The sequence below is a fragment of the Astyanax mexicanus genome, chromosome 14 (assembly GCF_023375975.1).
Source record: "Astyanax mexicanus isolate ESR-SI-001 chromosome 14, AstMex3_surface, whole genome shotgun sequence".
Taxonomy (NCBI): Eukaryota; Metazoa; Chordata; class Actinopteri; order Characiformes; family Acestrorhamphidae; genus Astyanax; species Astyanax mexicanus.
The window spans coordinates 30,531,460-30,544,564 of NC_064421.1; the positions used below are offsets into that span (position 1 = coordinate 30,531,460).

Genomic DNA, 13,105 nt, shown 5'->3' on the forward strand with positions numbered 1-13,105 from the left:
AAATAATGCAAAGAAAAACAAGTTCATATTTTTACGGTTTTAAGAGTTCAGAAATATTGAATTTAATATTTGGTGGAATAACCCTGGTTTTTAATCACAGTTTTCATGTATCCTTGCATGTTCTCCTCCACCAGTCTTACACACTGCTTTTGGATAACTTTATGCCTGCACTCCTGGTGCAAAAACATGAGCAGTTCAGTTTGATTTGATGGCTTGTGATCGTCCATCTTTCTCTTGATTATAATCCAGAGGTTTTCAATTTGGTAAAATCAGAGAAACTCAGCATTTTTAAGTAGTCTCTTATTTGTTTCCAGAGCTATATATATATATATATATATATATATATATATATATATATATATATATATATATATATATTCATTTATTAAGTCTCAAACCATTCTCCCTACTCCATACAATCCTTTTTTACTTTGTTTTTATGACACAATACAACCAATATATTTAGTCTTTTACAGCTTGTACAGCTTTGCTCTCACATATGGACTTAAAGGACTTTAATAATTTAATAAGGCACAACATAGGCTAGCCAATTAGAACAGAGCTCATTTACATATAATAGTCTAACACTGGTAATCTGTTCTGAAGAAGAAGCCTGTTGTTATAGCTGTGTAAATGCCTGTAAATGTTTTGTGGCTAAGCTGTAGCAGTTATTGCTGTAGTGTGTTGTACTCATGTTGTGTGTGTGTGTGTGTGTGTGTGTGTGTGTGTGTTTCTGCTCCTATAGGGAAGAATAAGGATGAGGAGGAGGCCATGATGCAGGAGTGGTTCACGCTGGTCAATAAGAAAAACGCTCTGATCCGCCGCCAGAACCAGCTCTCCCTGCTGTAAGTAAAACCTCTTACCCTCCCTCTCACTTACTCTCTCACACAATAATACACTCAGAGCTCTCCTCATCTCTCTAGTGGAGTATTTAGGCCATAGTTTACAAAAAAAAAAAAAAATGCTGCTCTGTTTCAGACATTGCTGTGCTCATATACAGTACCACTCAAAGGTTTGGATGCACCTTCTTACCTTCTCTGTTTTTCTTTATTTTTTTATTTCATTTATTTCATTTATTTTCTTTCTATTATAGATTAATAATAAAGACATTAAAACAATTAAGGGACATATGAAATTACGTATTAAACAGTAAAAAAACAAAAAAAATGTTAAGAGCTTCACAGTGTGAAGGAAAAGCAGCAACTTTTGTTCAGCACCTCCAGAACCTCCTTCAAGACACTGAGAAATCTATTCCAGATGACTCTTCCTCATGACGACACTGAGATTAAAATACCAAGAGTGTGCAGATCTGTCCTCAAAGATAAATGTGCTCCTTAGAAGAATCTTAATTATATAAAATATATTCTGGTTTGTTTAAAACTTTTTTTCTTTACTAAATAATTCAGTATGTATTCTTGTATAACTTTAATATAGTCTTCAATCTTATATCTTATATCATTGTGGAAAAAGTCATAAACAGAAATAAGGAAACACATTGAATGAGAGAGAAGAGGCGTGCCCAAACTTTTTTAGTGGTACTGTACAAATAAAAAAAAAAAAGTTGTGTTCTACTTTAAAAAAAGTTTTAAGTTCTTAAAAGCAAAACTAAGCTTCAGATCACAGATTTATATTTGTGTACACAAAATCCAGTTTATACTGTAGTTAGTTAGCTAGCTAAAATTGAGCAGAGAGATTGTTAGACAGCATTTAAGTTTAAGAACTAGCTAAATATTTAATAGCTAGATATACAGTTCCACATAAATCTTGTTAGGTTACCAATTAAAGTTGCTCATATAGCCCAATCAGTTATATCAAAATGTAAGAGAAAACTGTCATCACTTAAAAATAAAGTCTTTTGTACTGTTTTCATTTTATTCAATCAGAACAGTGGGATCTAACAGTAGCTAACAGCAGTTTAAACCACATTTAGTGAAGGTAAATTATTAATTAAAACTTCAAAAAAATAAACAATCATTACAGATACAATAATCAATCAAAAAATATCACAATACTTCGATATATCAGTATTTCATTACTTTTCCCTACAATTTGCTACAATTTTTCATATTTATTTTCTGATGTATTTGAAATAAAACTAAAATACACATTTCTTTTTAGATTTTTTTTTTTATTTATTACCATATTTTTCACACTATAGGGCACACTGCATTGTAAGGCGCACTATCAATGAATGTCTATTTTCTGGATTATTTTCTTATATAAGGAATTTCATATATATTAACGCATTTTAAGAGACACTATAAGAAATTTCTAATTCAGGCAAGTCTCTCTACTAAGTGGTGGGTGGTAGTGAGGGTTGAGCTAACTCAAAGTTAAATAAAGGTAAGCTAAGCTAATTAAACAAAACTGTAATAAAATACACTATATTTTAAATTCAAACATATGCTGGATGTTGGTGTACACAGATTTCCAGATCTCCTGAAAGCTTATTTATTTTATTTATTTCTGTTAAAAAAAACACTTTAGTTTATTTAAAGTAAGCTTAAATTCCCAAATTTCCCCATTAGCCGTAGCATTAGCAGCTAACCGCTAGTGTACTTTAGCAGAGTGGCTTAACTGCTCTTTACAATCTGACTGATAAAATCCATACATAAGAAGCACCGGATTATAAGGCGCACTGACGATTTTTGCTGATTTTTAAAATTAAATTATTTTAATTGTGCTTTATAGTGCAAAAAATACAGTAAGTATCAAAACATAATCACTAGTACATACAGTGACAACTAAACAGCAAAGACTACATGTATTGGATTGATTGATTTTATGAGATCATTAAACAAACTTGTAGCAACTTGTCGCAAAAAGAAATTTTCATTCCACCTTAAAGGCTGCAGAGGCTACAGGCCCCAAAATGCAACAGCTGTGTGCTTATTTAAGGTGGAATATCAGCTTAGTGGTGAGCAAATCCAAGAACTCCCATTCTATTTGTGCCAAAAGAACAGAGCTCCCTATGTGCAGAACATTACAGACAGCCAGAACTCACATTTAAAAATGAATAGGTTAAAATTGTAGGTATTGTAGCTCAATAAATAATATTGATAATTAAAAGTTAGCTGACTAGCCTGTTAGCATGTATTCTTCCAGTATGATCTTCTCGGCTAGTTTGGGATCTCCTCTCTCTCCTCTCTCTCTCTCTCTACTTCACATTGCATCCATCAAAACTCAAACAAACTCGTACAAAAGAATCAGTCAGAAAATGATTGTATAATATTTAGAGACCTACTCTCCACATCTCAGACCCCAGGGACTCAGGGCCCAGGAAGAAGGTCAGCCGGTGAAGGGTACGGCGGCTTTGCGGCTCCCACCCCTTCCCCCCCAGTTCAGCCAGGGGAATGAAATAGCGTCATCACATGACCGCTGTAATGAAATTCACTGCTCTTATTATTCCACCCATTAGCTGAATTGGATCAACTGATAGATCCCGCACTGATTTAAAAGAGCCATTTAGCTTCATTTAGATTCTAACACAAGATCAGGCCACACTATATTTACAAATGAATGAACCCCAAAGTTGTGATCTCTGGAGGAAGGAATGATGGTGCTCCATCCAATGCTTTAGGTTTAGGCTAAGGATCATCCTATGTCTAGATTATTCTGCATTCTGATCATTCTCACTATCGCTTTTCTCGCTGAATGCAATCAAATCTAGTAAAAAAGCTTCTCTAGGCAGTAGAGACTCCAACTTCCAACAAAAGCATGTTAAAATCTTTTTAATACACTTGATTGCAGAAGAAACAATGAACGAGGCTCTCTGCTTGTTCTTCTCTTCTGAATATTCTCTAATATCCTCTTAATTCTATAAATCTTTTACTGCTAAATTATAGCGATTATATAACATTATATAAATATTACACGTCTTGCAGAATGGATCTGCCAATAAAACGATGTTCATTTGTGTGGATTTATGTCCTTTGATTTGACGGCTCCCAATAAAAAAAAAAAAAAAACGGGCTGCTTCTCATTCGAGAGAAAGAAAGAGAGAAAGAAAGAGAGAGAGAGAGTTTCCAAGCCCTGGCGAATGACAGCTTGAAGTATTCTAATCACATTATATCAGTGGAAAAAAATGTCGTTTTAAGTGGTCAATTAAAAGGGCTGCGATTATTATTATTTCTTTCATTCCGCTCTTTGTCGCCGAACCGGCTGTGAAGGACAAATTCTATTAGGGACCCTGAATTAGCTCATTTCCAATACATTTGAAAGAGGCAAAATTAAATTTGCTCGTTGATCCCAATCCCCCCTCTTCCTTCCCAAACGTATCATCATCTCTCAGTTCTCCACCGTCCTATCACCCCAAACAGCCTCTCTCGCCGGCGTCCGGGTATCACTTATTTTGCAGTAGATTAATGCGAAGCAGCAAGGTGTCGGCGAGTGCTCGAATCAATGTTTATTAAAGGTTTCTTTAAGTGTTTAATGATTTAGTAATTAACATATTGATGAACTTTTACAACTTGCCCAGGGAGAGGGAGCATGATCTGGAGAGACGCTTCGAGCTGTTGAACCGGGAGTTAAGAGCAATGCTGGCGATTGAAGGTAAGCGAGAGTGGGGAGAGGATTTGATTTGGGGGGGCGGAGGGTGGGCGAGCGGGGTGTTCTGAGGGGCTTGTGTTGGGTTGGGGGGTGGGGTGTAGTATTTACACTGCTGTGAAAAACAAAGATTCCTGTCTGCAATTTGTTTATTTGTACCCATGTAGTTTGTTTGTATACGTTTCTCTCAACAGCAGTTTCAGATTTAGATTCACAATTATTAATATTTTATTATTGTTAATAATGCCAAATTATACAGAAGAAAGAAAAAATGTGTTCCAAGTTATTTTGTAGTATTTTTATTAGTCTGTTCATTAATCATTACATTTACATTTTCATCAACGCTATTAAGCTGACACCCTTCTCCAGACCAACTTACAAAGTGTGCTTCGTTGTTTAGTTTGAAAATATCCAGAGCTAGTTTATAGAGACTAGGAATAAAAGATACATCAAACTTTAATAATGTTAAGACACCTTTGAAACCGATGTTTCAAGAACTCCTTTACCATTAAAAGTGGACTAAGGTGCTGCCACTATGATCAGGTGATCGCTGGTTCAAATCCCAGTCATGTAGCTTGCCATCAGCTGCTGGACACCTGAGAGAGCACAATTGGCTTTTCACTCTCTGGGTCGGTAGATGGTGCTCTTTCCTCTTATCACTTCTAGGGTGATGTCGATGAGCATAAGGCACCTGTGAGCTGATGTATATGAACCAAGTCGCTTTGCTTTCCTCCGAGCGCGCTGTGTTGCTACTCGGCAATACTGCATCAGCAGCAGTTGGAGTAGAGGTGGTGACTGAATTCACTTGTGTCGGAGGAGGCATGTGCTGGTCTTCACCCTGCTTGTGATTGGGGATATACAGCTGAGTAGCAGCTGCATGGGTGTGAAAATTGGACAGATAATTTGGGAGAAAAATGTGAGAAAAGGTTATTGTTTGTATTAGTTATAGTGCATTAAAGTTTTTTAACCCCTTAAACACCTTTTTACATACCAGGTTTCACACGTTTATTATTTAGTTATTGATCATAATGTTGAAACTAATAAAGGAAAAAAAAAGGTTTGGTAACCGTTTGGATTTTGCAAATGTTTTTTTTTTTTTTTTAGTTTTAAGCTTTTAAGCTAAAGATTTTTTTTCATAGCTCGTAATTTATAGTTTTCTACTAAACTCTCTTTAACCTGTTAGATTTATTATTCAGTTATTAATCATATTGCAGAAACTCTTGTGACCATTTTATCATGGTCTAGCATATATTTAGTGGCGTCCCACAGGGTTCTGTGTTAGGGCCTCTGAAATTGAAGCTGTCTATGATTTATTATTATATTCTAACATATAGTATACTCAAGAAAGTGCTTGATTGCTTTGTTTGAGTCCCACATGGTTCTATCTTGGGGCCTATAAATTTAATATAATTTATGACAATCATACAGTTGTGAGAGCATTGAAGTCCTGTCTTAACTACAGGATCTACTGTGTTAAATATGCCAGATTTTGGCGTATTCAAAAAACAATGTCAAAAACATAACAAAAAAATACATGACGAGTTTAGGTAGAATAGTTTAAGTAAACGAAATATTTTTTAATAGATCATAGTTTCATAGTTCATAGTTTTTGACTTAACCCCCTTTAACCTTTAGCAGATACTTCTTTTATTAAGTTTTTTTTTTTATTCAGTTATTAATCATATCGCAGAAACTTTTGATAATTATTTATTTGTTGACTGTTTAGCATGGTTTAGCAATTAATGCTAAACAGCTCTATCATATAGTATTGAGAGTAACTCAAAGTAAAGAAAGTGCCTGAGTGCTTAAATACAGAATCCAGTGGGTTAAATCTGCCAGATTCTGCCAGATCTAAATTACATCACAGTAAATAAAAAAAAAAAACGTTGATCCCAGGTTTTTGTGCGACAGCGACGATAAGTGTTAGCGTTTGTCCAGAGCGTCTGCTGTATTATTGCAGCAAGTGCAGATGTCACTTAGACATCAATAAACGTGGAGCTGGCGTGTGATGTGCCCCGAGGCGTCGGCGACGGCGGGTATATTTATAATCTTTCTGAGTGCATGTTATCCAAGCAAGGAAGGTAAAAAAAAAAAGAGAGAAGAAGAAGCCTGTTGTGTGGTATCAAAGTTGTCTGGTTAACTTTAATCCCTTTGACTGTGTCCCTCTTTTCACAAAATGAACCTTTTGCAATCAATGCAAATTGATTTTGCTATTCGATGGTGACCCTTGCACCCCTTGGCTAGCCATGGTAATTTCTTTCTGCACCTGATAAGCTACCTGATCCATCATAAATCAATTCTAATTAGTTTGAGGGGGCTGACGGTGGACATGCATAGCCAAGCAGAGAGTCTGTATGTTTTTTATTCCTCCGTGCGACGGGCTGCACCCCCCTCTACCTGCCGCTCTCTCTCTCTCTCTCTTTATAGAGGGTTTGGCTCGGCGCTGATGGGGAAAAACGCAGGGTTTTGTAGCTCAGTTCCTGCTTTCTCAGGGGTGAAATGTGTTTAGTTTTTCAGATGCTGTTCCCTTCTCTATTTTCCCCTCCCTTCTTCAGATAACATTGAATTCGACACTTCGACACATTCTTTAACCCAAACACGTTTACAGTGAGAGTTCAGCGAATACGCCAGTTTTCTTCCTTTCTACAAACATCAATCAGCCATGACACATCTGGAGTCTGAAGTTTGTGAAGTGCTTCCTAAGTTTTGCACTGGAGTATTAACCAAAAAATACAACATAAACTTATTAGCAGGGTACAGAACTGATCTATGGGTGAGGGAGAATGCAGCTCTAAATTTTTTATTTCAACAGAGTTTACAAAAATAACACACCAGAACAAAACAACAAACAACATTACCGAAAGATATGTCCATTAGCTTCACAACTCTATTACACAATTAATGAATAAATAACTACTAAATAACAGCAATTAAATATATATTAACACTAACAGTTTGTTTGTTGGCGTAGCACATGTGAAAATTAAATAAAATAAAAATACTACTCGAAATTACCATTAAGCTAAATAATAAAACCGTATAACATATGTAACATAAAATTCCTAGGTTCTCATCAATTTTAACAATCCTTTTTCAGTTTGAGACCAGGATGTAATTGTTTTCGCTTTAGCCCCATTAATCTTGGTACGTTTTAGACGTGCCAGATCACGAAGGTTTTTAATCCAAAGGATTATATACATTAATTTATTCAAAAAAAACAGGTGAAAAACAATCAGACATTCTCAATAACTTTACACTTTACACATTATATGTAAACAGTAGGAAAAAAAATCCGTGCGTAATAACAGGAGAATAAACAAAGTAATTTAGTTGCATTGCCATCCATTACCCAACCCACTTATTATGACTCCCCCTATTACTAGTAATGCCCCAACACCAGGAGGGTGAAGACTAGCACATGCCTCCTCCAATACATGTGAAATCAGCCACCGTTTTTTTTTCCGAGCTGCTGCTGATGCAGCATTTCCAAGTAGCGTTACAGCGCGGCTCGGTTCCGATACATCAGCTCACAGATGCCTTGTGCTGAGTGACATCACCTGTTGGTGACTGTTGGTTAATAGAGCAGATCTCGTGGTGTTCCACAGGGTTTTATCGTAGGACCAATGAAACTGATGTTAATAATTATAAAACTGTAGTTCTGAGAGTGAAGGATTGAGGTGAAGCTTATATACAGGTTCTAACAGGTAAAAACTAAACTCTAACTAATGTAATGTTAGAAAAAATACAGGTGGAAACTAAAAACTATAGATTTCAGTTTTTAATATTTTAACGTAAGCTAAGGTTAACTAGTTAGTGTACCACTCTTGGGATTATTCCTAAAATGTGCTCTTTTAAAGGCGATATATTTATCAAGGTGCTGCTGCTGGTACCTGTCCTATCAACCCTTAAACGCACGCACTGGAAACTTGTTGCATTTTTATCGTCCTCAGGTTCCTTCCCCCCTTTTTCCTCCACTCTCTCTCTCTCTCCCTCTCACTCTCTCTCTCTCTCTCTCTCTCTCTCTCTGGCATGAGCTCCAGCACTTAACATTCAGAGACAGGCCTTTTCTTTGGCGAGGTAGCGATAGTTCTGACCTGCTGGTGAGGGAAGCATGTGCATCACTTTCTTATTTGGTGCTCCAACAGGTCCTTTCACAGGCAGCCAATGCAGACAGGTAATTTCTGATTTGCTTGGCCGACTGATGACAGTAGTAGTAGAGACCACTGATGTGTGTACACACACACATGCACGCATGCACACACTCCCCACACACACACACACACACACACACACACACACACACACACATTTATTCCACCTCTCTCCAACCTGTACTGATATGGCACTCATAACAACCTGCACACAGGGCTCAGCTTAACCCCGAGTGTACAGCACAGAGTGGACACTATAGACTGCACTGAAGAGCCCATCATTAATCAATAAATTCATAACTGTATCAGTAATTAATCAATTTATATCCAACATCTGGTTTTAAATGTTTGTAGAGATCAGCCACGAATATTTGAAAATCATTTTTCATTGTGTGCAATATATAATTCCTATTTTATCATACACTATAACTAAAATATAGGCCTGTCACAATTGCATGCTCAAAAAATGACAATAATATTGTTAAGTAAAATATAATGAATTTAATAATATAATACTTTTTATGTAATATATAAAGAAAAATATATGGTATAAAAAAGGAAAGACATCTGCGTGTCTGTGTCTAATTAAATGTAAAGCAAGAGAAATGTGTTTAAATTGAAATGTCATGATTAATATGAAGAGCAACACAAATTAGCTTAGCTTAATAAAGATTAGTGTAGATCAGTTGTTAACCATATTTGATTTCTTTATTTCTTCTTTTTTTTAATTGATCTCTTGTTAATTTCCTCAAAAGTTCTTTAACTGTTCTTTAACTTCAGCGTTTCTCAGCTTCAGCGTTCTTTACTTTTAGTGTTCTTCAGCTTCAGTGTTCTTCAGCTTTATCAGTCTTTAGCTTCATATTTCTTTAGCTTCCACGTTCTTCAGCTTCATCTTTCTTTAACTTCAGCGTTCTTCAGCTTTAGTGTTCTTTAGTTTCGCATTCTTTTATTTTTAGCGTTTTTCAGCTTCGGTGTTCTTCCGCTTCAGCATTCTTTAGCTTCGGCGTTGTTATTTTCTATGTTCTTTGGCTTCAGCGTTCTTCAGCTTCAGTGCTCTTCAGTTTTAGCGTTCTTCAGCTTCTGTGTTTTTCAGCTTTGACGTTCTTCAGTTTCGCGTTCTTTATCTTCAGCTTTCTTTAGCTTCAGTGTTCTTCCGCTTCAGTGTTCTTCCGCTTCAGCGTTCAACAGCTTCAGTGTTCTTCCGCTTCAGCGTTCAACAGCTTCGGCATTCTACAACTTTAGATTTTTCAGCTTCAGCGTTCTTCAGCTTCAGGGTTCTCTATCTTCAGCGTTCTTCAGTTTTAGCATTGTTTAACTTCGCCGTTCTTCAGCTTCCACTTCCACGAAATGTGGCACGTCCCAGGTCATGGCGTCTACATGTCTGTGTAATTAAATGTAAAACAACAGAAATGCGTTTAAATTAAAATGTAATGATTGATTAATATGACCAGCAACACAAATTAGCTTAGTAATAAGGATGAGTGTTAATCAGTGTTTAATAATATTTGATTTCTTCATGTCTTTATTTATTCTGGCCAGTTTCTGATATTACAGGCAAGTTCCTGCAGACCACTATTGTTTGCAACACTGGGATCAGTTTCACTCGGTGCTAATTTGGTTCTTTCTTTCGTTCTTGTTTTTTTTTTTTTTTTTTTCTTAAAAAGAAAAGAGGATTTTAATTAATCTTTTTTTAAGGTAAGATCACATCAGTACAGCTATCACTCCACAGCTATTCTGAGTTTATATCAGGCCTCTGGCAGTCTGGGATTCAGGTAACGGTAAAGAGAGAGAGAAAAAGAGAGAGAGAGAGAGAATTTTGTTGAGATTTTTTTTTTTCTCCGTGCCGCACACAAAGAGCGATTGACGAGGTGGGGAAGATTCAGGTGGAGGTTTTAGAGAGAGAGGGAGAGAAGGAGAAAGGCACGGTGAGTGTTAATGTCTGGTAAACGATAACCTGCTCTTTGGTCCTGTGGATTTACGGGCAACTTTATGGAGTGTGGGGGAAAAGAAGGCTGAGGATTGAATGTGGCCTTCTACAATATGCCATGGTTCTTATTTTTCTGGCTCCAAATTGATCCTTTTTGCCCTTTTTATCTGCCTGCCATGCACACACACACACACACACACAAACACACACACTGTCTCACATTGGCTTCTCACACACACACACACACACAGAGTCTCTCCCCTCCCTCCTCTCGCGTCTCTTTCTCAGTTCAGACTTGGTGCACTCCGGGGCGTGTTATTTGAAAGTGGACGCGCCTCTCTTAAAGGGATTTATGCATAGGTCCCCTATTTTTTTGTTGTTACGGTTTTATATGATAAGCTTTTTTATATGTTTAAAATCAATATGTAATCCTGTGCAGGAGCTTATCCCCCCAACAACCCCATTTGTAAATCTATTTGAGCTTTGTTACCCGCCTGGACCGGCGTCTTCCTCAGATTGATTAGGTGCAGTGCTAGAATCCTGTCAAATGGCCAGCTTTGATGATGTTGCAAACTCTTTCAAGATTGCTAGTTGACTGGAACTGCAGATAAGACGGGGTGACAATTCCTCCTTTTTGGCACTATTCACAGGGAAAAAAATCCCTGTTTATTTCCATTTCGCTCTAGATTTCAGGAGGGTTTGTAAAGGGTCAGGCGTTTGCTTTTTCAAGGGTGAATTTTATACTCGCCGGACGTTTATATTCCAGAAAGGAGCTGCTTTTTCTGTTCCTTCCATTCCTTCCGTCCTCCTGTTATGCTCAGCTGTAAGGAACAGCAGGGGCAAGTGGACCCAGGGCATGTTTAACCTTCTGAAGGGAAACAAATTCATGCTTAATTCATGTTAATTAAATCAGTATTCACGAGAATCACAACTATCACCTTCACTAGTGGAGGTTTACTTGTAAAAATCAATTTACAGTATAATTAATTATTGTACCTACGGAAATTTTAAGCAAAATTGATCAAACTACTGTATAGTGGCAAGATTTGTTGAATTTGTAAAATTTGTTGAATGTTAGAGACAAAATTTTACATTTTTCCCTTTTGTTGTGGTTTTGTTGTTTGTTTCCTTTTCAGTTGTGGTCACTGTTGGATTAATTTAGATTAAGACCCAAACACTGTGTGAGAGGTAGAAACATGTGGCTAGGCCAATTGTGAAAACGTTATAATAATAATTTATATATTGGGTCAGAAATCATTGCAGTAAACTATATTGTAGTCGTTTTTAAGATTTTTTAAAAAGACTTTTAATGCCAATGATAATGATAATACATTAATAATGCATGTGTGTCATATTATATTGTATGCAATAATATCATAAACATTTTTATCAATCGTTAACAATATTATACCCTGAAATATCGTACCCTATCACCCACCCCTAATAATCTAATTATCACTTCAGGGTGCTACTTTTTTACTGTTTTTAGCAACAAAAAAATCACACTGTTCTCATTTCCCATTATATATCTACTAGAGACAGATTATATCTGTCCAGTATAATTTATTTTACTTTAATCCTGGATATATGGAGATATTTGGAGTGCATTATTAGTTTTATGATATTCTGGATCATTGATTTCTGTTACAAATCTAATATAATGCTTTTTATGTATTTATTTTTTATATATCAGTTAGCGGTGTGCTATATCATGTCATATGCAATAATACAATTTAATTTTCATTTTGTTACAGTAGTTTATTCTTTTATAATTTTTTTAAATTAAGTAGTTTATTCTTTTTTAATTTAGTGTTTTGTCGTATAATTATCGTAATATAATAGTAGTATAATTATCGTAAAAAAAATACCATGAAATATTGTGATAATATTTTAGGGCCATATCACCCACCCCTAGTATTTTATTTACAGTTTGTACATATTTTTTTTTAATTTTTAAGTAACATGCCGCTGTTCACTCAAGACAAATCAGTGTAGATGATGATGATGAAGATTTGTGGTACGAAACATCAATAACGAATGTAATTATCGTGACAGGCCTGCAAGTGGGGTTGAGGAAGCAGCAAACATCAGAATAAATTCCGTACTCTTGTAATGCTTACAAATATAGATTTATTTTCAGAAATTACTCAACAGAATTTAATAGCCTTAATAGATCTATTAGGTTTAATAGATCCACCTTTGTGTGCTTTTAATTTTGCTTTTTAGACACTTTAGATTATTTATTTATTCTATGATCCCCCTCCTCCTCAATGCACAGCCTGACCTGTTCCGACAGCCCAGGTGTCGCAAATTGAAGTACCTCATCTAAATTAAGCAGCATACGAAAAGAACAGTTGTTGATCTCACGCGGGATTATGTAGCGTGTCCTTATGCTAAGTGGAGCGTAACGCTGTAGCAGTGTGGGGAAGTTTTTCCCTCACGCTGCCGTCTTCACTAAAGTACTGCCAGGATCCGGTTTCAA

At 36.1% G+C, this 13,105-nt stretch overlaps 1 protein-coding gene across 6 annotated transcripts in view; it reads left to right on the top strand.

Moving 5' to 3' along the window:
• The window catches only part of ehbp1 (EH domain binding protein 1), a 248,288-nt gene that overhangs the window by 228,760 nt on the left and 6,423 nt on the right, over window positions 1–13,105 (top strand). For all 6 annotated transcript variants that reach the window (XM_022672775.2, XM_022672778.2, XM_022672780.2 and 3 more), the window contains 2 exons: window positions 746–845; window positions 4,478–4,551. In XM_022672775.2, coding sequence (XP_022528496.2) covers window positions 746–845; window positions 4,478–4,551 — 174 coding nt within the window. The remainder of the gene's footprint in view (window positions 1–745; window positions 846–4,477; window positions 4,552–13,105) is intronic.